Source organism: Sceloporus occidentalis, unplaced genomic scaffold (assembly GCF_023333645.1).
Source record: "Sceloporus occidentalis isolate IW3139 unplaced genomic scaffold, rSceOcc1.0.p SCAF_3, whole genome shotgun sequence".
Lineage (NCBI taxonomy): Eukaryota > Metazoa > Chordata > Lepidosauria > Squamata > Phrynosomatidae > Sceloporus > Sceloporus occidentalis.
In genome coordinates this window covers 245,273,139-245,296,959 of record NW_028316983.1, presented here as the reverse complement: position 1 = coordinate 245,296,959, position 23,821 = coordinate 245,273,139, and the positions used below count along the sequence as shown (strand labels likewise).

The following is a 23,821-nucleotide window of genomic DNA, read 5'->3' as shown; positions in this document are numbered from 1 at the left end:
ATCAAACAAACAAACTTTGCTGTGTTTGTATTTGTTGTTGCTGTGTGCCTTCAAGTCATTTCTGACTTATGGCGACCTTAAGGCAAAATTACAATGGAGTTTTCCTGGCACATTTCTTCATGGCACCTGCAATGGTGGCTGTAATTACATAATTGAAGTGAAGAGGCTCATCACACCCTCCAGGTAATGCAGTCATGGGAAAGAAGAAAGGTGTGATAACATACTTTTCCAAAGTGGTATGTCCCTATTTCCTTTCATAATAGGATTGCCATGAGATATGAAGCTGATGCGATAATGATCTTATTCTGTGCAAACTCCCTGACACAGAGGCAAAGATCCCACATCATGCTTGTGTATTCTAAATCTAGGCTCACATGATTAAATGGTGGTTGTGCTTTTGCACTTTTCTGCCGAATGTCCACATTGTAGAACTGCTTGTGCATCTGCTCATGTGGTTCCTAATTGTCCCCTGGTGCAATGGGGAATGGGCAATGGCTGGTTCCATAATCCCAGAGAAGCAAGTGATAAATTGAAAACAAAGTGGAGAATATTTATACACCGTCCAAGATTGCACAACCACATGTGTAACACACCTGCAAAACTCTGGTTACACAACTATGAATGAAATATGACTATTATGCCATGGGCAAAAAAAGTACAAATGCACATGTACAGGAATTTACATGCATCTAGAATACCAAGAAGATTCAAGCCATGTGTGTGTGTGTATTGCATCTACAGAAAATGTTTTTTTTCTCTGCAGCAACATTCATGTTTTCTTTGCTAACACAACTAAGTGCTTGGACAGCATGCCTGTACACACTCTGTTCCCCCTTCAGCACTACACTGCTATGAACCTTGCAGGTGAACCTTAAACAAAGGGCTTTTGGCTGGTTGGGATCAGCTTCCAGGGTCATTCAGAAATGAACTGAATGAAAGTGACTTTGGACCACTTGCTCTCATAGGTCCAAGTGAATTTACTAGGTTCCTATTAAGATGATATGGGGTAAATCCAGGGGGGGGGGAACTTTGGTGGGTCTAGGGGCCACAAAGACTGGGAGAAATGCAAAAACCATATGCAGTCCCCCCCCCAATCCAGAAGTGTCCAGAAGTATTAAAACAGGCATTTATAATGGCTTGATATCTAACTGTACAACATGTTTAAAAATATCAATTGCTCGCCTGGTGGGACAGTTCACTTTCTGGTCAGAAAAAGAGCAGTTCAGGAAAATCGGACCATAAAAGCAGCTATAGAGCCAAAATATGCAGCCCAAGGCCCACACTCTTCTCAGTCCTGGGGTAGACCCCATCCATTTTCCTTGGATGAAGAGTATGACATAATCCTAATACATTAATAAATAAATCCCCCATACTTGTGGGGAAATAAGCAGGCAACACTAAGAGTGGTGTGATATGTTTCCCCAAACACACATACATATACACATACACACTGCATAAACTAAATCCGTGATGACTCTAATGAACATCCTATAGACTCTTGAATCAAGTCCACCGGCATCCAGTGATTTTCATGTCAATGGAACAATGAATCCAACTCTAAGTTTAGGCACATGTTTTAGGAGCTATCCAAGGCTCTGGTCCACAAACTAGGTTCAGCACTTCTGACAGCTCAGTTTATAGTAGGGACCAACATCTCAAAAGGAGTCACCACACCACTTGGATGGAAGCTTTCAGTGACCACTAATCACATCCACTAAATATTCTGTTGAGACAAAAATAGCTTTCTTGGGCACCTATTGCAGACACACACACACACACACACACACACACACACACACAGAGAGAGAGAGAGAGAGAGAGAGAGAGAGAGAGAGAGAGAGAGAGAGAGAGAGTGACTGGTGAACAGTAAAGAAAAAAGGGATGAAAGTTTTGATTGTAGATAAAAGGAGCTGAAGCTACAATATCGCTTCAAGGTTTGCATTGCTGCCTATTCAGCAGAACTGCAAATAGACAGTGTCATCTCTATTGTAGTAGTATTTAGGGATGAGTGGAGTCTGACAGATTAGATTTGGAAAGAGGATATTGTACTCCTGCTTTGGCAGGCAGTTTCCCCAAAACATAGCTTCTAATCAATTTACTTTCCATCGGCATCTGGCTGTCAGATCTGTCTGTCTGTCTGTCTGTCTGTCTGTCTGTCTGTCTGTCTGTCTCTCCCTCCCTCCCTCCCTCCCTCCCTCCCTCCCTCTATCCATCCATCTGGAAATGATTGTAGTAGCTAGTCAATGATTTAAGAATGGGAAATCCTATCTCACTGAAAGTGACCAAAGATTGTGCCGGTATCTAGGGGTGCATAAAACCTACATAACTTACTTCTGAGTAAACATAGGACTGCACCATCAGTGAAATTTACTTGGCTATCCAAACCAGATATAGAAAAGTAGGAAAATCATTAAATCGTATGTATGTGTGTTTATATGTGTGTGCATTTTTGCATGGTGCCTTTTAGGGTTATTGCGATGCTTTGATTTCTGAGTAGCACTATTTAAAAGCAAAATAATTCTTTGCGCTTACTCAAACCTTGTTCTGAATATTATGAATAATATTATTTTTATTTTTAAAAAACACAACTTTAGATACCACCGTTTGGAAAATTCCATGGCGGGTTACAGACCGCCTATTTGGGGCGGGCTGTACCTGCCCCTTTCCCTGGTGTATCGGGGCCTCAGCTGCTAGAACGGCAGCCACTGAGGCCCCGATCCGCCGCTTTTCAGGCTGCGGGGAAGCAGCAAAACGCCGCTTCCCCGCAGCCTGAAAAGGGGTGTCCTTGGGGCTTTAAGCCCCAAGGACACCCCGCAGTGGCGGGGAGGAGGAGAAAGGGGCTGCTTGGCCCCTTTCTCCCTTGCTTTGCTGGGCGCAGCCGTCTGAAGGCTGCGCCCAGCAACGCAACGCGGCGCCGCAAACCTGGAAGGAGCTCTGAAATGGACCTCCTTCCTGGTCCGCACTAAGGGCGCACTAGGCGCCCTGGCGCGGAGCGAGGACGTCACGTCCGCGCCGCCCCGTATAGAGGTGGCGCGGCCGTGACGTCCTCATGGCGGCGGCCGTCTTGAACGGCCGCCGTCATTTTTTACGCGCAGAGTGCGTATTAGGGTTAGGGAGGTGCGGAAGCACCGCACCTCCCTAACCCTAGTACACACTCCACGCATACTTTAATGGCAGTGTGTAACCCGCCCCAAAGTTTTTTTTAAAGATACTCATCTAAGTAAGGCAGTTTACTACTATCAATTTCTTTGCTGTATTAAGTAGTACACAGTAAGTGGGGATGCATGTACACGCTAGAAATAATGCAGTTTGACACCACTTCAAGTGCTGGAGCTCCATCCTATGGAATCCTGGGATTGGTAGTTTTACAAAGTCTTTAGCCTTTTCTATTGGTGCCCCACAAAGCCACAAATCCTAGGATTCTGTAGGATGGAACCATGGCAGTTAAAGTGGTGTCAAACTGCATTATTTCTACAGTGTACATGCACCCTGGGACTCCCATTTCAATCAAATGAACTCTCTTACCAATCAATTAATCAATTCTCAAGACTGTCCCAAAGAAAGCTCTTCCAGGCTCAGTACAAAGTGTTGGTTATTACCTATAAAGCCCTATATGGCTTGGGCCCGAGTTACTTGAGAGAACGCCTTTCCCTACACAATCCGCCTCACACTCTCAGAACATCAGGGAAGTACATATTGGAGTATCCTAAGGTGAGACTAGATACAACTCACCGAAGAACTTTTACAGTGGCAGCTCCGAATTGCTGGAACAAACTCCCGGAAGAGATCTGCCTTAGTTCCACCTTGGACGTGTTCAAGAAATCCTTAAAAACTCATCTCTTCCGTTTAGCATACCCTCCTGACTCTTGTTAGAGAAAACTATCTCCACACAGAAGCTACCTCAAGATGATGGACCGTGATTAGATTAAGATGTTCAAGACTGTTTATATGATGTTTTTAAATTGTCTATTTTATTCTGTATTGTAATAGTTATTTAATGATGTGAACCACTTTGATCATTTTGGAAAAGTGGTATATAAATAAAGTTTTATTATTATTTTATTAATTCACATCATTACGTTTTTGTCAAGATAAGAATACCAACCACATTTCAACTAAATTTTACCCAATGTGTTGTGATCAATCCCCAAAGTTGGTCTACCCATTTTTTTTTTTAAAAAAAGAAAGTTAGCAATTTCGGGATAAAGATTGGGCCTTAACATAATTTCACAAGCCATCTCCAGATGTGGTGATTTGCTTATATAGCCCTCTAATGATTTTCAGCTCTGTGCAAAACCACTGAAAAATCTCACAAAATTGGCTCCAGGAAGGAATCAGAAGTGACACAATGTCACTTCCTTCTCATTGGTGATGTGTCAGTTCTTCCCACCATCGCTGGTGCACAAGGGTGAAAACTTTCCCCCTTTCCAGGGGACTTTTCCATCTCTAATCTATAAAGTCCACATCTGGATCTTCCCCATTTCCCACTTCTGTGTCCAGTCTTTTCCTTTTAAACTTGGGCATTTTGCTTGCATGGCAATGCAATGATGTCAATGGCAAACCCCCACTGAAGAAACTTGCCAAGAAAACCCCATGATAGGTTTGCATTAGGGTTGCCATATGTCAGAAATGACTTGAAGATACGACACAACAAAAGCATTGCTTGCATATCTTCCAGCCCTCATTAACTAAAGCATGTTTGGGCAATGTTTATTGTGAAACACATTTGAAATATGTGCTTTAAAAAAAGTAACAACTCTTCTCACTTTTCAAACATTTTATCAGACCTATCTGTTCACATCTGTCAGTGTGAGAATTTGAGAATACATGTTGGATCCTGTCCATAGAGGGATGATGGGGATTGTAGTTCAGCAGTGTCTAGAGGATGACCAATTCCTTGCCCTTTGAATAAGCAATATGTGGGTGGATTAGCAAATGGCCTAAACAGCCCATAGGTCAACTTCCTATATTCTTCATAACCTAAAACTTTGTAATTAAGACTGTGCAGGGAATCCACTTTCAATCCAACAATCAACAGGCTTGCCTCATTCTGCACTTTCCCAGCATCTCATTATTGGTTATGCCAGTGCAGGGGTTACATTCACCCTGTGGACCCTAAGTTTGTGCCCCCTGAAGACCCTGTCAGTCCCTCAAAGTCCTCCAACACTACTTTCCCAATATTTTTTTCCAGCATGATTTTCAGGCAATGTAGTTTTTAATTGGTTAGGACAGGACTGAAAGAAGGAACCGGCAAAACCACCTCTGAGAATTCCTTGCCTAAGAAAACCCCATAAAATCCATGGGGTTACCATAAGTCAGCAGGTGACCTCAGAGGTGGTTTTGCCAGTTCTTGCCGCTGAATTTTAGCCTACAGCACCCAATATTTGTTGGTGATCTCCCATCCAAGTACTATTCAGGGCTGACCCTACTTGGCTTTCAAGATCATAGAGGAACTGGCAGCTTTAGGTATTTAGGCATTTTGGACATCACCTTTAAAGTTTGGTCTGAAAACTTCCCCATCATACCTTCAGCAAATAGATTGTTTACTATACTAAAATTCAGATCAGATTCGCCAACATGTTAACATGCTTCTATCTCTGTGCAGCTGCTCAAAGCATTTAAAGTGAAGATGCACAATTACATGAGTGGAGCTGCTCCAGGGACATCCATGAAGTGTAAAGGGAACATAATGAGCATCGGGGAAAGATAAGGAATAGGAGCTCACACTTCTATGCAGAATTCTCAAGAAGATCAAGAGCATTACTAGTTGCTGCTTCCTCCACTAATGAAACATTTATGTGTGCATTAACTTGACAGCCCCCCTTTCACACTAATAGAGCTCAGGAAAGTTAATAATAAAATAGAGATAAAATGGAAAAGTGTAATGGGAGCATAAAGCCCATCAATTAAAAAATGCATCAATAAAATAAACAGCACCCACCCCATTCACATTTACTCCAGCAACTAAATCTGTGTATAAACTAAAAGCCTGACTGTATTAAAATGCCTTTGCCAACCAGCAGAAAGAAAGTAGAGATGAAGCTCATCTGCTCCCTTCTTTTTCTGTCTTAGATTTCAGGAGCCTAGAAGCAGCGACCAAGAAGGGCCTCTCTCATTTTCCTGCAAAAATTGATCACGGTAGGACAGAGCTTCTCTAAGACTTCTTCTGAGAATGAGAAGCAGGGCACCATTATCTGATTCTTGTCCCATATTGATCTCTTTCTGAATCACAACAATCATGAAATCTATGGCTGAAACAAGAAATAAATGAGGACTAGAATGCTGATCACAATTTGTCTCATTCAAGTCTCTTGTTTTCTCCAAACAGCAGATTAACCAAAGCCATTGTACAATTCTAATTCTCCCCATGCAGTGTTATGAATTAATTTCATGACAAAACCTTTGTGTTGAATGGTAGCATTGCAAAACTGGACCAAGCCACCAAATCTGCAACTGAATGTACAACTAAATGTACATGAATATCCATGCACATTCAGTCACAGGGTCCATAGTGTAGCCATGTGTAATGTGCAACTTTATATGTGGATGTTCAACTCTGCTTTACAGACTCTGAACTGAATATAGCCATTCCATTTTAGACAATAGCTTCTGTTGGGGAATTTACACATGTGTAAGACATCAACAAGATTCTGCTCAACTTCAATGTAGCTCTAACATACTGAAGGTTCAAAGTCCCCTTATTGTTTTGAAAATGGCTTCCAAAGTTTGACAAAAACTACTTGATCAATTGTTTTCCTAATCATCTTGATCAAGTAACATACACAGACCAAAATCACTAACCTCTTTACAAAGAAGATCCCAACAATAAGAACCTGCAAACACCTCCATGCAACAGAAACCCACACGTAATCCTATATCCCAACTAAGGTACTTGATGGGCATATTTGCAAACCCAAGTTATGCTTCATATAGTCCATTCTCAAATCCACACTTCAAAAGCCCTCTTTGCAGCCCTTCTAAGAAACAGATTGCGTGAATCAGTACCACATTTGTAATAGAGCAGTATTGTGCAATAGTGATTGATCCAAAGGTTCATTTTTTGCTCCAAGATGCTCTGAAGGACGCATATATTGCCAAACATTCCAACCCCACCCCCAAACAAAAGACCCAGAAGTAGTTGCAAGTTATGAAAAAGAAGTATTTGATATGATTTTAATGTTTCTGTCCTGTGTATGTTCTGTCCTGGTACATGTAATTTTGTGAAGTATTTCAAAAACTCTCCCAGGGTGCTTTAATGTTTCACCAAACTACAAAACCCAGGATTCTATATGATGTTGCCATGCCAGTTAAAGTGTGATGAAAGTGAAACAATTATGAAGTGTGAAAGGGGTCTGTGGCAGACAACTCACACTTCGTTGTCCAGAAAAATAGCAATGCAAGGAGTTTGGAGGGATCTATGACCTCAAACAAACACATTTGACTGACCTTGGCCCTAGAGGCAAGGACCTCTCTGTGGTTCCAAATAACCTGAGCTACTGAAGGACATGGTGGAGAAAGCTAATCCATGTATTTCTAGTCCCAATAAAACATGTTTGATTATCTTGTGCTGAGGAGAATACATTAATTAGATCAGATATAAGGCAATACTATGGGTATAGAGACAGCAGGGTGTTGTACTCTGAACATGTCCAGAAAAGGACAAGCAAAATGGTGAAAGGTCTGGAAACCATGCCTTATGAGGAGCAGTTTAAGGAGCTGGTTGTGTTTAGCCTGGGGAAGAGATGGACATGATAAACATGTTTAAGTATTTGAAAGGATGTCATATTGCCGACAGAGCAAGCTTGCTTCCTGCTGCTCCAGTGATTAGGATACAGAGCAATGGATTCAAAGTAAAGGAAAAAAGATTCCACCTCAACATTAGAAAGAATCTCTTGCTGGTGGGATATACTGACTTGGAGTGTGGTAGAGTATCCATCTTTGGAGGTTTTTAAGCAGAGGCTGGATAACTATTTCTTGGGATTGCTCTGAGCATGTTTTCCTGCATGGCAGAATAGGGTTGGACTGGATGGTCCTTGGGGCCTCTTCCAACTTTATGATTCTATGACTACTGGGTTAGGACTCAAGGAGATCAGGGATTGATTCGTCACTCATCTATGGAAACCCGTTGAATGATCTTAAGCATGTCATACTCTCCCAGCGTTAGAGGATGGTGATGGCAAACCCCTTTGGAATAAAACTTGCCAGAAAGACCCTATAATAAGGTTTTTATAAGTCATCTTGAAGGTACATGACAACTAGAACAAAATAAGGGGAATTTGTCTGATTACAGGATAGTACAAGATTTCTGGAGTGGTAAGCAATGTGCTTTTAAAATCAAGAACAGGAGAGCCAGAAGATGAGATCTTACCACCTGCATAGAATAAAATTATACAATTGCAGCTATGCTGTAACATCAGATTTCACCCTTGAGCCAGGGACGTAGCCAGGATTTTGGGAAGGGGGGGTCCAGACTAAGTGCCACCATTATAATGGGGCTTGGGTGCGATGGCGTGGCGGCACGCACCTTTCATTGTATCTAACAGAAGGGGGGGTCCGGACCCCAAGGACCCCCCCATGGCTACGTCCCTGCTTAGGCAAACACATGTGCAACAAGTGTGCACTTACCACTCAGGATCACACTTAGTGAACCTCCTAACCAGTGCTCATAGGTTTTTGGGCTATGTGGTCATGTTCTAGAAGAGTTTATTCCTGATGTTTCGCCGGCATCTGTGGTTGGCATCTTCAGAGAATGCTGACCTGGTAAGGAGAAGTGATTCCCATGTTAATCTGTGTATTCTTCTGTTGTTGATGGCCAGGCCTCAGGGTAGGAGGATATGCAAAAGAGGATTAGTGCCTGCTAATATGTGATCATTGTCTGCTGGGAATCACCAATTAGCAGACACTAATCCTCTTTTGCATATCTTCCCACCCTGAGGCCTGGCCATCAACAACAGAAGAATACACAGATTAACATGGGAATCACTTCTCCTTACCCAGGATCACACAGGATATATATACTCACTCTCTTACAGGTCAGCATTCTCTGAAGATGCCAGACACAGATGCTGGTGAAATGTCAGGAATAAACTCTTCTAGAAAATGGCCACATAGCCTGAAAAACCCACAAAAAACTATAGTACAAACACTTGTTTAACAGAATTTGACCAAGCGTAAAGCCACAAAAGCGATTCCATAGAGATGCTACATTTGGATGCAATAGTAAACAGGTTTGTCAATATGGGAATGATCTGCAACGAACCTTTGACTTTCAGGTTCTTTCTTCCTTTCAACTGCCGGGGCCTTGTATGGTTTACTGTGATGTCAAAAGCCTAAAGTGTGGTTCATTTAAACTACAGTTTGTTGAAACAAGCCACCTTCAATTAATGAAAGTTTGAAGTTGCTTTGTTTCAGCAGGCTGTTGTTAAGATAACCCCCTACATTATTCCAAATTCAGATGTTACAAGAAGCTGTGGTTAGTCCTAGGTTGCATCTGCATCTATACTGTAGAAATAATGCAGTTTTACACCACTTTAATTGCCGTGGCTCCATTCTACAGAATCCTGGGATTTGTAGTTATGTGAGGCACTAGTACTCTTGGGCAGAGAAGGCTAAAGGCCTTGTAAAATTACAGATCTCAGGATTCCATAAGATGAAGCTACAGCGCTTAATGGTGCCCAACTGCATTATTTCTACAGGGTAGATGCACCTATAGATGGAAGCAATTACTAGATGTGGGTTCCATCCACACTTCATAATTATAGCACTATGAATCCCCGTATCTACCATAGCTGCATCCTATGGGATCTTGGGGAAATTTGATGAGGAAGTACAGATCTCTGGCTGAGAATTCTAAGCATCCCTCGTCAAAGCACAAATCCCAAGAATCCATAGGATAGAACTGTGGCAGCTATAGTGGAATCGCTGTGCTATAAATATACAGAGTGAAGGGGAGAGCAGTGCATGCAAAGCAAAGGCTGTTGGATTGCTCCTGGTAGAATGAACCATGGTTTATTGCAAACCACAGTTTATTGTTACATGTGAACACAAGCAAAGGCAAGTAGAGGGAAGTAAGAAAGGGGGGATCAGAGGTGATTACCATTTAATTTGGACAGAGATGTGATGTTCATTTGTATAAAACTACAACTTGCTGTGGGTCTTACCAATATCTTTCCATGCATGCATCCTTCCATCCATGGAACTGGGCATGAGTTGGGCAGGAGGAAGAGACCAAGGAGCAGTTAAGGTGAAGGAGAAGACATGAGCTTTTTCACCATGCCCACGTGTGGACGAAGGCCTTCACAGGAATTTCTTTTCACTATCATTTCTGATCCCTTGTGAAAACACTGCCTCCCCAAAGACTTGCATTCCTTGCCCACCTCTCCCATCCTGCTAGGCCTGGCAGCTCAGGAAGCAGGGGAAGGTTAGGTTTGGGGCCTGCCTCGGGCTCAAGCAAGCGTAGACAACACTGCATTTTAAAAGCCACTTCAGTGCAGATGTTTCCATGGCAACTAGTGGACCAAATACATTAGTGTTTCTAATAATAAACCATCTCGGAAAACCTGCCTTCCCCAGGAACCCCTTTTCTCCACCCCCATCATCTTCCTTTACCCTCCCATTCTTGGGACGGACTACACTCTTCCAGGAGGGAGAGGAAATGAGTGCATTACTGGAAGGGCCTTGCAAGACCTGAAGCCCAAGAGGATGGGCACCAAGCTGTGAATGAGGAGCACTCTAGGGGAGCCATGGGCTTAAGACAGGAGCAAAGCTGGCTAAAGCTCTTTGAAAGGCGGTGGGGGGGGGGGTATATACAACCAAATAAAGTCTCCCTCCCTCCTTCTCTCTTTTACAAAGCCCACACACAATTCACCCATGGCCAGTATTTCACATCCAGACCAAACTGTCTTCTCTTTGCCCCACTTTTGACTGCTGGACCACAAACAACCACAATCCAAGTGTATTTAATAAGGACAATGTGTTTGGTTTCCCCTTTTTACTTGGCTGGAGCAATCCAAGGTGATTCTTTTCCTGAGAAGATCATGGCCCTTTTTTTGACCCCATTTTGAGGCACCCTTAAGGAGGCATCCAGAGGCAAAACCACAACCCCCAAGAGTCACAAAGGCTGCTTGGAGAGGAGATAAAGCAGGAGATCAGAGACCCAGCTGCAAAGAAAGAGTTAAAGCACCAACAACATTCCTGAGAAGGATCCAGTAGGTTCCAGCCTGGCCCTCTCTTCCCCTTCACCTCCAGCTTTTTTATTTAAATTCATAGCTCAAGGCCTGAGCCTAAAATACAATCCAAGCAACAGAGTTGCCCACCTCGCCACCTGCCTCCATCACCCTTTGCCAAATTATATTTGACATTAGTGAGGAAGGGGTCAGATTCTGCCACAGAGCAATCAGCATTGAAGCAAAAGACATCTTTTTTCTTTTTTGAAAAAATAAAAGCATCATCGCAGGAAGACAATAATGTTTCAATGCAGTCATGCACTTGGTCTGATTGATCTCTTTCTCCTTTATTATTTAGGTCACAGATTTGCAACATGTAAATCACTTGACTCTTATGGTGCTTATTAGTATCTGTCTAGATGGAGAGACAGATATGCGCACAATGGTTGCCTAGATAGGATCCTGGCCATACACGCATATACACACATGCACCGGCACGCACACCAAGCCTGGCTATTGCCTGCCACACTGAAATGTCATCACACGCTGGACCATTTTCCTTTGCTTCTCTCTGTCTCTGTCTCTCTGTCTCTTTCTCTCTCTCCACACCTCCTTGACTTATGCCAAGGGTTTGTTCCATGGATTGTCTGGATGCTCGGTTGGCAGCACTTACCATTTCAGCACTGAGCTGGGCTAAGATGGCGAAGGTAGAGATTCTGTCACAGAGGCATTTAGTTCGGAAAGGATCGACCGGGACTGTTCGGCAGCCACGCCAGGACCAGGCACCAAGCTGAGATGAGGAGAAGGAGGAGGAGGAGGAGGAGGTGATGGTGGAGGAGGAGTAGGAGGGTCTGTGAAGAGATGGAGGAGGGGGAATCACAGTGCAGAGAGAGCAATGAGAGACAGAGGGAGAGAGAGAGAGGCACACACACACAGGGAGAGAAAGAGAGAAAGACAGGAGGGAGAGAAGAAAACAAGCATCACCAACAAATTGCCAGAAAAAACAGCACAGCAGCATCCAGCCCCCTGCCCCCAAAAGACACATGTCCCTCTCTGCCCAATATATGACACCCCTTTAGTTACTCACAGAGAAACACTATGCATCTGGAATATCCTCATCCCTTACACTCTGCTCAGAAGTGCAACCCATGTCCTACCCTTTCCTCTTAGCCATGACTTATGGTGTGACCCATAGAAACTCCCAGACACACATCAGAAAGGCTTCTTCTCCCCTACCCCAACTATCTTTCCCATGCATCCCTCACACTCAGTCTAGAGTGCAACATGTCCTAGCCTTTCCTCTTCACCATAAATTATGGTGTGATCTCTGGAGATGACCCACAAACACCAGAAAGTCTTCTTCTCCCCTACCTCAGCTTTCTTCCTATGAACCTCTGCCCACCCTCCCATTACCTGTCTGCTACTCACTCTCTCAAAACTCTCCCCAAGGAGCTCAGAACATCTCCTCTGGGTGAGGAAAGCCCAGTTACCAAGCATGGAGGCCTCCATCCAGATGGCAAGGCTAAGAAAGAGCTTGGCCTTGCAGAAATAGCACACATATGTGCTCATGCACATGGATTGCATGTATACAGTCTTATCACACACCTGGAGCATCTCCCTCTGGAACTCTCACTGCTTGGTTCACCAAGGATGTCTCTCTATCAAATGATCCTACTTAGTCTTCCTCATAAGCGCCACAGACAACAACGCATCCAGCTGACACAGACCTTCACTGACACTGACATGCCTTCCTCTTCAAACCCCCACTCAACAAAACAAAACAAAAAAAAAAAAACAAAAAAAAAACCCACAAAAAACAAAAACCTCATGTCTCACTTTATGTCCTGGCAACAACAACAATTCTGTCACACACACCAGTCTCTGAGTGTTTTCACAGAGATGCTAGCTCTTAATGTCAAAACGCCCCAACACTGACACATTGGCCTTGCCATAAACAAGTGTTTTCCACACCCCACCCACAACCATCCTTCTCTGACACAAACAGACACACAACCTTCTTGTGCTCACACCCACATCAACAGCTGTTTACACACCCACATCTGTTCTATACTTGGCACCTTGTTCTGTATACCAACAGGCAGGAAAAAAAAACAATCTTATGTTTGCCACAAAGATGAAGCTGGTTTTTGCTGTTTGGTGAACATGAGGGATGTGTCTATCTCACTGACCCATTCATAGTAGAATTCAGATATAGCAGTATTAGTTTGTAGAATCAATACGCAGAGAAATTTTGTAGCACCTTTGAAATTCACTGAAAGAAAGAAGTTGGCAGCATGAGCTGCCCCACACTTCAGACTGCTTCCTCAGGTGCTTTTGGTGGAGTCAAAAGCACCTGAGGAAGTACACTGAAGTCTACAAAAGCTCATACTGCCAACTTCTTTCTTTCAGTGAGTCTCAAAGGTGCTACAAGATCTCTCTACATCATTGACCCATGTTTGTGTGCTTGCCTCATTTACACCTTGCACTCTCAGGTGGGCACCTTGGGGGCACACTTGACAGTTCAAAGTGCTGTTTTACTCTGTAAAATACTATAGAACTGATGCTCAAGCTATCTGAAGGAATGGTTCTTCTCATCAAAGCACTCCCAACAGATGGCCATCAAGCTTCTGTTTAAAAACCACTCCTTCTCTGGAGATTTTTAAGCAGACATTGGGTGTCAATGTGTCAGGAGTACCTTGATTATGTTTTCCTGCATGGCAGAAGGGGTTGGACTCTACGGTTCTGTGATGCTTTGTGAGTCTGTTTGAGCTTTAAGATCTTTGGAGGGGGCTCTTATCTTTATCCCATTGCCTTCAGGGGTACATTTAGTGGGAACACTTGAGGGGGCCTAGATTCTGGAACTTACTTGTTATTTTTTCATCAACAAGTTAAGGCATTCTTTTTTTTAAAAAAAAAATCATATACTTTGGGAAGCTGGTTATTTTATAAGGGAAAGGGTTAGGGTTAAGGTTTTCTCAGTGTGTTGTGTTGTTGTTGTGTGTCTTCAAGTCACTCCTGACTCATGGCGACCTTGACAGTTTAGTACTATGCTACACTTACCTTGTTAGCTACCTATGTTGTATTTCTTTTTATCTTGTAACCTATCTGAATCCCAGCTTTGCTGGAGGAACAAGATATGAATAGAGACAACAGGCATACTGCATGAAGTAGCATTTGATACCTGCCCCAAAGATTGCATACCTCTCACCAATTAAATATCTCTTCCCTGACTATGAAAATAGCAGTTTCAGGGAGTGAGAGGTGTTTTTTTAAAAGGGGAGAAGTAGTTCCTTTTCCCTCCCCTTATAAACATTTAGGTGATAAGAAAGATACACAATCAAGAAACACTGGTTTTTCCTTTGCCATACATTTATCATGTGCCAGATATCTGCAAATAGCTTTTTGTAATATCTGATTGCAAAAAGTAATACAGTAAGCCCTCTGTATCCAAAGTTTCTGCATTCATGGATTCAAGCATCTACATCTTAAAAAAATATATTTTTTAAATTCCAAAAAGCAAACCTTGCTATTGCCATTTTATATAAAGGACACCATTTTACTATAACACTGTATATGATGGGACTTGAGCATCCACAGATTTTGATATCCATGGGGCATCCTGGAATGAAACTCCAGCGGATACCAAGGGCCCAATGTACTTCCCCAAAACTTTTTCCTGGTCCATAACTCACTTTTTCAGATTCTCCAGAAATGATACTGGATGAGATCCTACATCACAGATGAGATCCTATGGCACTATATTAATCCATAGCAATGTTGCAGAAATGCAATGAAACCTTGTTAGTGAAATGCAAAGATGTGCATTCAGGAAGTGTCAAGAATGCTCCAATGCACCTCAAGCATTTCTAATGTGCACTGAGCACTTCTGATACACATCAGGCACTCCTATTCTGACCTGGCACTTACTAGTTGGTGTCTGGATGCACCTTGTAGAACATCCAAAGGCACATCTGTGCTCACTGTACATTGGGTCATGGCACATTAGTGTCTTCAGAGAATAGCATTGCACAAGTGATGCCTGCACACTGCAATCTTATGGCAGCTGGTAAGTGAATATGGATGTTGCAAAACTATTCAATTCAATTTTGCACATGTGTAAGATGTACATCCCAAGCTAAATAAAGTGTCATACTGAAACATCAAAACAATATAGAAATGTACTTGATTGCTATTGCTACTTTAAAGCACTAGAAAGGCATTTAAACACAGTGCATAATGCTCCAAATAATGTGCATCTGTCTCACTTCTAGCACCCTGAGATACTTTGCTTTTATCACTAGTCCTGTCCACAGTGGTGGCTGGTATCTTGTTGCCAGTGTCTGCACCAACTTACTGTTCAGGATGTTGAAGGAACTACTCATGGCACTGAATCTGTTTTAGGGATAGGGCTCATTCCCTTGGATAGCTGCTTTAAAAGCCTTGGCTAAACCTGGAATAGAGTAACCACATCCCTGCCATGGAAACCATCAGTTGCCTTTGTGCATATGGTAACCCTCTGCCACAAGGCAGCTGTATGTGGGCTTTCAAACTTTTTCATTAGCAGGCCTGCTGTGTCTGCATGCAGCTTCAGTACAGAGATGTAATAACTGGAAAATGTCCATATTTGGAACTTCTGGCTGCCATATTTCTGTAAGGACACCAGAAACAAGTAGAACCTTTATTCATCTTGCTTTTTTCTTGAATATATAGAATTTGACCTACTTGTCTCCTTCGGCATACCTTTGGTTATGCCACCTTTGGTTACCACCCACCCAATGTCACTGTTAGGATTTCTTCTCAAGTGTATTCCCCCCCCCTCCCCCAAGAAAAAAACCTCCCAAGTTTTTCTACAGCTAACCAGAAAAAAGGGCATGCCCTTGTTTATTTATTCATTCAAATTAATGCTGTGCTGTTCAGCTAGAGACTTCCAGCATGGCTTGAAATAAGATAAGTGTTGTGTAATAAAAACATGCTGAAAGGGGGGGAAATGAATAAAAGCAGCTAAACAGACTATAAGAAGGCAAAATAGAAAGCAATTTAAAAGGCCTGGATCAATACCATCAATATAAAAAGTCTGTATGTGTCAGTGAAAAGGGAAAGGTTTGGCCCAAAGTTAGTTCCGTTGCGGAAAGGATGCCAGGCTGCCCTCTGCTCCAGCCTGTGGCTTCCAAGTCAGGAATACAGTGGTTCCAATGTGCTTTATTCTGCCTACTTGGCCGTCCACATTTGCCGGGGTTTGGGGCACAAGACCCCCATGAAAATGGGAAAAGTGCTAATAAGAATAAGAATATGAAGTCTTTTTTTAAAAAACTTGACAGAACACCTCTCTAGGAGTCTATGGTCAATATCAGCTGCTACTTGACTATAGAATCAGACTGGAGCAACTACAAATGCCCAGAGAAGTGTTTTCTCTAGGAATCACTAAGTTCTCCAGCATCTAGGTCCTTGACTCCCATTTTTTTTTGGGGGGGGGGGAGTGATACACACACAGAGATTGGTTAAGCTATGCAAGGGCTGAACCTATTTGGGGGTTAAAGTTTAGCACCTTGAATTACTCTAAGGCCTGGTTGATCCTCTAGATGTTTTGGACTTAAGCTCTTAGAATTCTTAACAATTGGCCACATTGGTTGGGATTTCTGGGAGTTGAAGTCCAAAACACACCTGGAGTTTTGGAAACCACTAATCTGGACTAAAATGGCTGCTTGCTGTTTTGCCTCTGAGGAGATCAACATCTGAGCAGGTTTCTGCAAGAACCTTTTTATCCTGATATGAGAAACATGGTACATAAATGAAGCTGCAAATGTTTCCATATGATTGGAGGGTATTTCACCCTTTGAGAGCAGCTTGAGGAGCTGAGTATCTTCAGCCTGGGGAAGAAAGTAAAGAATGACATGATAGCCATGTTTAAATATTTGAAGAGGATGGGGATGATAATGAGGATGGAGCAAGCTTGTTTTCCGCTGCTTCAGAGACTAGGACATGAAGCAATGAATTCAAGCTACAGGAAAAGAGGTTCCACCTAAACATTAGGAAGAACATCCTGATGATAAGAGCCATTTGACAGTGTAACACACTCTCAGTGTGAGGGAGTCTCCTTCTTTGGAGGTTTTTAAACAGAGGCTGGATGGCCATGTGTCAGGGCGGCTTTCCTGCATGGGCAGATTGGGGTTGAACTGAATGATCTTTGGGGTTTCTTCCAGCTTTATGATTGTATGATTCTATGACTTGTATAATGAAGACCACTTGTATCATGTCTGCTACAGTATATCTGAATAATGCTAGGGCCTGTAGGATAGTTTGTAGTTTGTACCATCAAGATAAGACTATGTTGCACAGTTTCTTTGTGTTGCTTAAGGCTAACTGAGACAAGTTGGGGTTTTTTTGAAGGGGGAATGGATCACTGCAGAGTCTGAAATTCCCTTCCTTCCTCACATGATGGTCAACTTCACCTGACAATCCATGTTTCTCCTGTGTCATGCCCCCATGTGTATCGGCAGTGAAGGGTGACTGAGAGGTATCTAGCTATGTGACTATAGCCAGATATGCAATAGTGAAGAGATCTTCTAGGGCTCCCCAGAAGACTTCCATAGATCCTTGAATATGCCACTCTTGTTGTGCATCTTATTGCATATGTGACATATCACCTCTCTTAGCCATCCTCCACTCCCCACTGGTCGCTACATGGCCAAGGAGGGCAGATGAAAGTGAGCCCTATGTGAGGATGGAGGATACCAGAGAAACAAAGAGCAAAATGAAGACATCACCCTGCTAAAAGGATTTCTGCCCCTTCAAATGACATTTGTCCCTAAACTTCAAGCTTTTCAGTAACTCCTGGCTCAGCCATGTAAAACCACTGGGTGATCTTAGGCAAGTCACACTCTCTCAACCTGAAAGGATGGTAATGGCAACCCTCCCTCAGATGAAACTTGCCCAGACAACCCCATGGTAGGGTCGCCTTAAGGTTGCCATAGTTCAGCCCTCATTTCCCCCTTTCTCATAGTTCATATCTCTAGACGACACCTTTTACAGTTTTGGCATGGTGGAGGTCTCAGTGTGTCTTCAAGTCTCCTAAATCAAGATGTAGGTCACTGTGGTTTGAGAAACCTATGATACTTAGCCTTTAAAGAACCCCCAGAAAACCTGATTTGGGACTTCCTCAAATCATGTTTCATTTGGTGTTTGGAGCATGTGCCCCAAACAAACACACAAAAATGTCCAGAACATAATCAATATAGATCAGTCAAGATGCTTGTTTCCCATAACACATTTTCTCACTGAGAAACTTTTCATGGTTCTAAATCCTATTGTTAGGTCTCAGTACAGTAGACTCATTGACTCATATGTCTTGCCTCAGCACTGAACAATTGATTCAGCGGGTTGACTTGAACTGGGACTAACAAACAGAATTCAGACCAAGAACTGACAATGAACCCAATGATTTCCTGGAATGCTCTTTTGAAAGCCACAAATAGTTTGCAAAGAATAACAGTGTCTCTGCATGCACTCTGCTTGGCAAATTGATTGTGTGAGTACTTTTAAAATGAGAGTGTGTGTGTGGAGAGGGAGATTAGGATATCTAGTGAAGATGGATGGCCTCCCTGGGGGGAACTGAATACAGCAGCTATTGCTGAATAGAGAGAACATCCTGAACACATACAATACCAAACATCTGCCCGCAGGCTGAGGACATGAGAAGAGACACAGATAATGGAGTGTGAGAGACTCCACTCAGTTCATGAGTAATGCACAAGGGACAAGAGCTCAGGACAGGGAAGGGATGATTTGTTAAAGCCAATCCTTGAAGCCTTGTTGTCAGTCCTCATTGTCTTCCTACTATTACAAGTAGACCAAATGTGGGAGAGTGAAGAAACAGAAGTGGATTGTATTGTGTGTACCCATCCCCTCTTCAGAAGCTGAGAAAAGAAGGACCTCCAGCTATAAAATGGGGCAAGCTTCCTTTCTGCTGCTCCAGAAACTGTGCTATTGTCAAGTATCTCTGTGTGTTTAAACATAGAGACTTAGAAATTTAGACATTGTTTTAAAAGAAACAAATCCTCTGCTTCTGTCTGCAAATATTCACATGGAAATTGCTTGCTCCAAACCCCAAGTAATGAGGTGGCATCACACAACTATACATAACTCAATGGACGTTATCAGACAAGGGAAATTGCAAGTATAATCCAATGGCAATCCGAACGCAATCATGGAGTTTAATGTTATTGCATGATAGACTACCACACACAATTTCGGGCAATGGGAAGTCAGTCCAAATGCAATCATGGGGTTTCATGTTATTGCGTGATAGACTGCCACACGCAAATTCGGGCAATGGCAAGCTATTTTCAGGCAATGGGGAGTCAGTTCAAACACAAACTGAATTCATGTAAATTTGCTGAACTAGCGAATCCACATGAATGCATTCTGGCCCCACTTTCTTTTCATTCGAAATTAAGAGAAATCCCTCCCGTGTGATAAACTCCAATGTGTGCAACATTACATTCTGCCTCCTGGATGTCGAATCTCAACCTAAGTATTTTGTTCCAAAACAGAGTTGGCGCTCCATATCCATGGATTTTGCACCAAGAGATTCAAGCAACCACGGCTTGAAAATATTCCAGTCCCCAAAAGCAAACCTTGATTTTACCATAGTTTTTTGTGGGTTTTTCGGGCTATGTGGCCATGTTAGAACATGGCCACATAGTCTGAAAAACCCACAAAAACTATGGATGCCGACCATGAAAACCTTCAACTTCACACTTGATTTTACCATTTTACACAAGGGACACCATTTTACTGTGCCATTGTGTATAATGGGACTTGAGCATCCATGGATTTTGGTGTCCAGCAGATACCAAGGGCCCACTCTGTACAGTTCTGGACACATTTTGCTTCAACATTTTAATAATCTGCTTATCTCTTGGTTGGTGTGAACCAAGAATTGTGACCGAACATCTGGAATGATTGAAACCCAGTTAACTGCTCTGTTTTTGTTGGGGTGGTGCTGAAAGCTGGCCTGTTCATACCATGCCATCTGCAAAGACCAAATCTTTAAGGATACCTTATCTGTAGCCCTCTCTCCATTCAGTTCTTTCCCTGAAATAGTAACTTTTGTCAAATGTATTTTCTGGGTCAACTTGTTGTAGTAAGAGGCAATGTTGCTTATACACTGGGGACTGAGCGAATTAAGGGCTTCTCTCAACTTGAGTGGAACAACCACCACTCAGAGCTGAAAGAAATGTTCTACTGGGTCCTCTTCCTCCCTGCTCTGAGGTCCATCAGATATCTGGCTGGGATCCATCTGCCAGGCTGATTACTAATTCAGAGCGCAGGAGAAAGAGGCCAAGTTAATTCTCCTCTTCAGAATCCCCCAAAGCAATTTCCATTTGCAACCTTGGCAGTTTTCAAACCTCCTTTCACACCCCAAGGAAAAGCAAGCTGCCCAGTTAGATTGGAAAGCACTGGGCCACATGAAAATGGAAAGGATTTGCAATCTGAATCTCAGGCAGGTTTTTAACTGCAGAACAGCTGTGTGTATATGTGTATGTGCCTTCAAGTTGCCTGTTGATTTATGGAGACCTCATAAACTTCATAGGGTTTTCTTAGGTAAGGAATATTCAGAGGTGGCTTTGTCACTTCCTTCCAATGAAATATAGCCTACAGAACCTGGTATTCACTAGTGGTCCCTCATCCAGATACTAAACAGAGCTGGCCCTACTTAGCTTTCCAGATCAGACAGTATCTGGTGTCTTTAGGGTACTTAGGCCCTACACAAAATTTAGGGGATGCCAAATATTCAGGTTAGATGCTCTGAGAATGGAGATGACTTGTGCTCTCTTTAGGTTGTTTGAGCTGCATCTCAAAACTGGGCTGATTTATGTTGCATGCAATGCAGCTGGTGGCTTGCATATCATGGGGCAGTGAATCCTCACTGGATTTTACTTCAGTTGTTAAAGGGGTTAATTTATTTGGAGCCAATATATTTTGGAAATAGGATCCAGCAACATTAAAGATCAGAGGGAAAACTGGAATCAAGTCAACACTCCACAGACATGGGAGCTATCAGTCAATTGCTGGTTGTACTCAAGTCAATCCACAATCGGGATGCTGGTGATTTTGTTTCATCTGTATTTTTAAAGGAACCAACCTGATCTATGCTTTCTACTCTATTCCATAGACTGGAAGGAAGTTGGGTGTGTGTTTATGAGCCTTCAAGTCACTTGTCAACTTTTGGTGACACCATTTATTCCATAGGGTTTTCTTAGGAGAGGAATACTCAGAGGTGGTTTTACCACTTCCTTCCTTTGAAATCTAGTCTACAGCACCTGGGATTCCTAGGCAGTCACCCATCTAAGTACTACCAAGGGCTGAGCATGCTTAGATTCCAAGATCAGATAGGATCCGGTGACTTTAGGGTTACCCTTAGGTTTCTGCACTTTTCCAAACTTTGTTCTCTACTCCAAAACCATAGCTCAAAAACCATTTCAAAATTATTATTTTCAGATCACACACACACACGTAAAAAAATCAAACATTTGAGATCCTACAGGAAGAAAATGGAGCGTAATTTCATACTGAGATACATGACAGTTGTGCATTAGTCAACTGCAACACTGCACAAGTGAATATACAAACAAATATGAAATGCTTTGCAACATTCAATGCATATCTGCTTGCCCAGTGCAAAAATCACTCTGTGTGTGTGTGTATTATAAGTGCAACAGCATTGCATGAAAAACTTTCCCTACAGAGCCTTCAGTTGAATACTGCAGAACACAGACACACACACACACACACACACACAATTTTTGTAGACAATAGGACTCAAGCAGTGAAATTTTTCAACATTCAGGAGTCTCTTCAGTAGGGTTTCCTCACATTGGAGAAACACATTTTTGAACATTTTCCCAGATATTTCTGAATATGCTTTCTACTTGTGTGTGTGTGTATGTGTGTGTGCCAGACAGAGAGAGGGAGGTGGGGGGAGAGAGAGAGAGAGAGAGAGAGAGATATTTTGTTGGTCAGTAAATAAATGACATTGCATGGTGCTTACTGTCAATGCTCTTGGAAGCGTGCATTTAGCCATGTGCTTGCAGGACACTCTATGCTGAAGAAACTTTAATCTGATTAGCCAGTATTATTGAATTACCACTTGAAAAACCAAAGAGGTAGCTATTGATCTACTTAGCCAGGGCAGGAAAACAAAGGGAGATGACCAGTGATTTGACTACCTGGGCAATTTCTGAATTTTAAACCATCTCATTCTGAAGATCATATCCCAAAGGACCTGTGCAAGGGATGTGAGAGCTGGCTGATATGATAGTAATAGGGATGTGTCAAGAACGGTGGGAGGGAAAGGTAACGGAAAAGGGGAAAGACAACCTCCATCTGTGCGTTTTCCCCCCAGAGCTAATGGTGTCTAACTGAACCAAAGCTTTGCTGAGAGACTGAGGACAAGATTAGTGAACCATCCGCCAATTAGCCATGGAGGGGGAGAGAGCTCATATTACAGCCTTCAGTCTGAAGCTTTAATTAACAGCAAAAACATTCCATTGCACCAAGAAATAACAGATCACCATTGCAATAAAGCATATGGCTCAAGAGATTATCTGGAGTGTGAGAAGCAGGGGATTACTGTTTCCAGACACCGTAAATGCAGCTGTTGCAAAGAGGTTTCTGCGATCCTCTGCAGGAAGCCAGGGCCATCCTAATAGGCAGTTGACCTAGTGAGGCACCAAAATCTCTGTCCAAATGTGGACACCCTTCTTTGATTTGGAAATTCTCGTCCTCAGCTGAATGGTGGTAATTGGCTCAGGACACCACAGAATGCATCCTATAGGGACGCCGCCATGAAATAAAGATTGGAGACTGAGTGAGTATGCGAAAAAGACAATGCACAAACAGGCTGCCCTTTTGCTGATTAGCCAAAACTAGAATAGGCCTGTTCAATCAATTGTTGAATGGTGAGTTAACACAGAGACAAACCCTGTTGATTCAATGGGTCTACTCTACTCAGAACCTACAAGCATACTTAGGCCAGAGTGTGTGAACTTCTCCAGTTTCAAGAGGCCAAGCCCAATGGTCACAGGCTGGACCTGTACTGGACAATTAATGCAGTTTGACACTCCTTTAAATGCCATGGTTCAAATTCTGGGATTTGTAGTTTTGTGAGATATTTATGCCTTCTCTCTCAGAGAACTCTGGTACCACAACAAACTACCAGCCCCAGGATTCCATAGGATGGAGCCATGACAGTTAAAGCCGTATCAAACTGCACTAATTCTGCAGTGCGGCAGCAGTTAAAGTCAGGACTACCTTGATTTAGAGCTTGAACTGTTCAAATTGTGTTTGTACACAGCCCTCCATTGTTATCATGCCCTCTTTATCATTTCTCACAACTTCCAATGCAATCACAAATCCTGTCATTAGTCCCAACCAGACTAAAACCACTGAACTAATGGGATTTACCTATGGGTTGACTCACCATCTAACAAATTCATTTGATGGATCTATTGTAGTTGGGACTAAACAATGGAATTCCAAAAATGCCTGAGGATATCTAAAGATGAGGTGAGTGCTGCCTGATACTGAATGTCTTTTGCCTCCAGGAATCATGGGATATGTAGTACTTCTGTTGTAAAACAACCAATTATGTATAG

At 42.7% G+C, this 23,821-nt stretch overlaps 1 protein-coding gene across 6 annotated transcripts in view; it reads right to left on the bottom strand.

The window, feature by feature from the left end:
* LOC149317707 (adhesion G protein-coupled receptor B1-like) overlaps positions 1-23,821 on the bottom strand; it is a 386,998-nt gene that overhangs the window by 105,876 nt on the left and 257,301 nt on the right. For all 6 annotated transcript variants that reach the window (XM_089518056.1, XM_089518058.1, XM_089518057.1 and 3 more), the window contains exon 18: positions 11,839-12,016. In XM_089518056.1, coding sequence (XP_089374182.1) covers positions 11,839-12,016 — 178 coding nt within the window. The remainder of the gene's footprint in view (positions 1-11,838; positions 12,017-23,821) is intronic.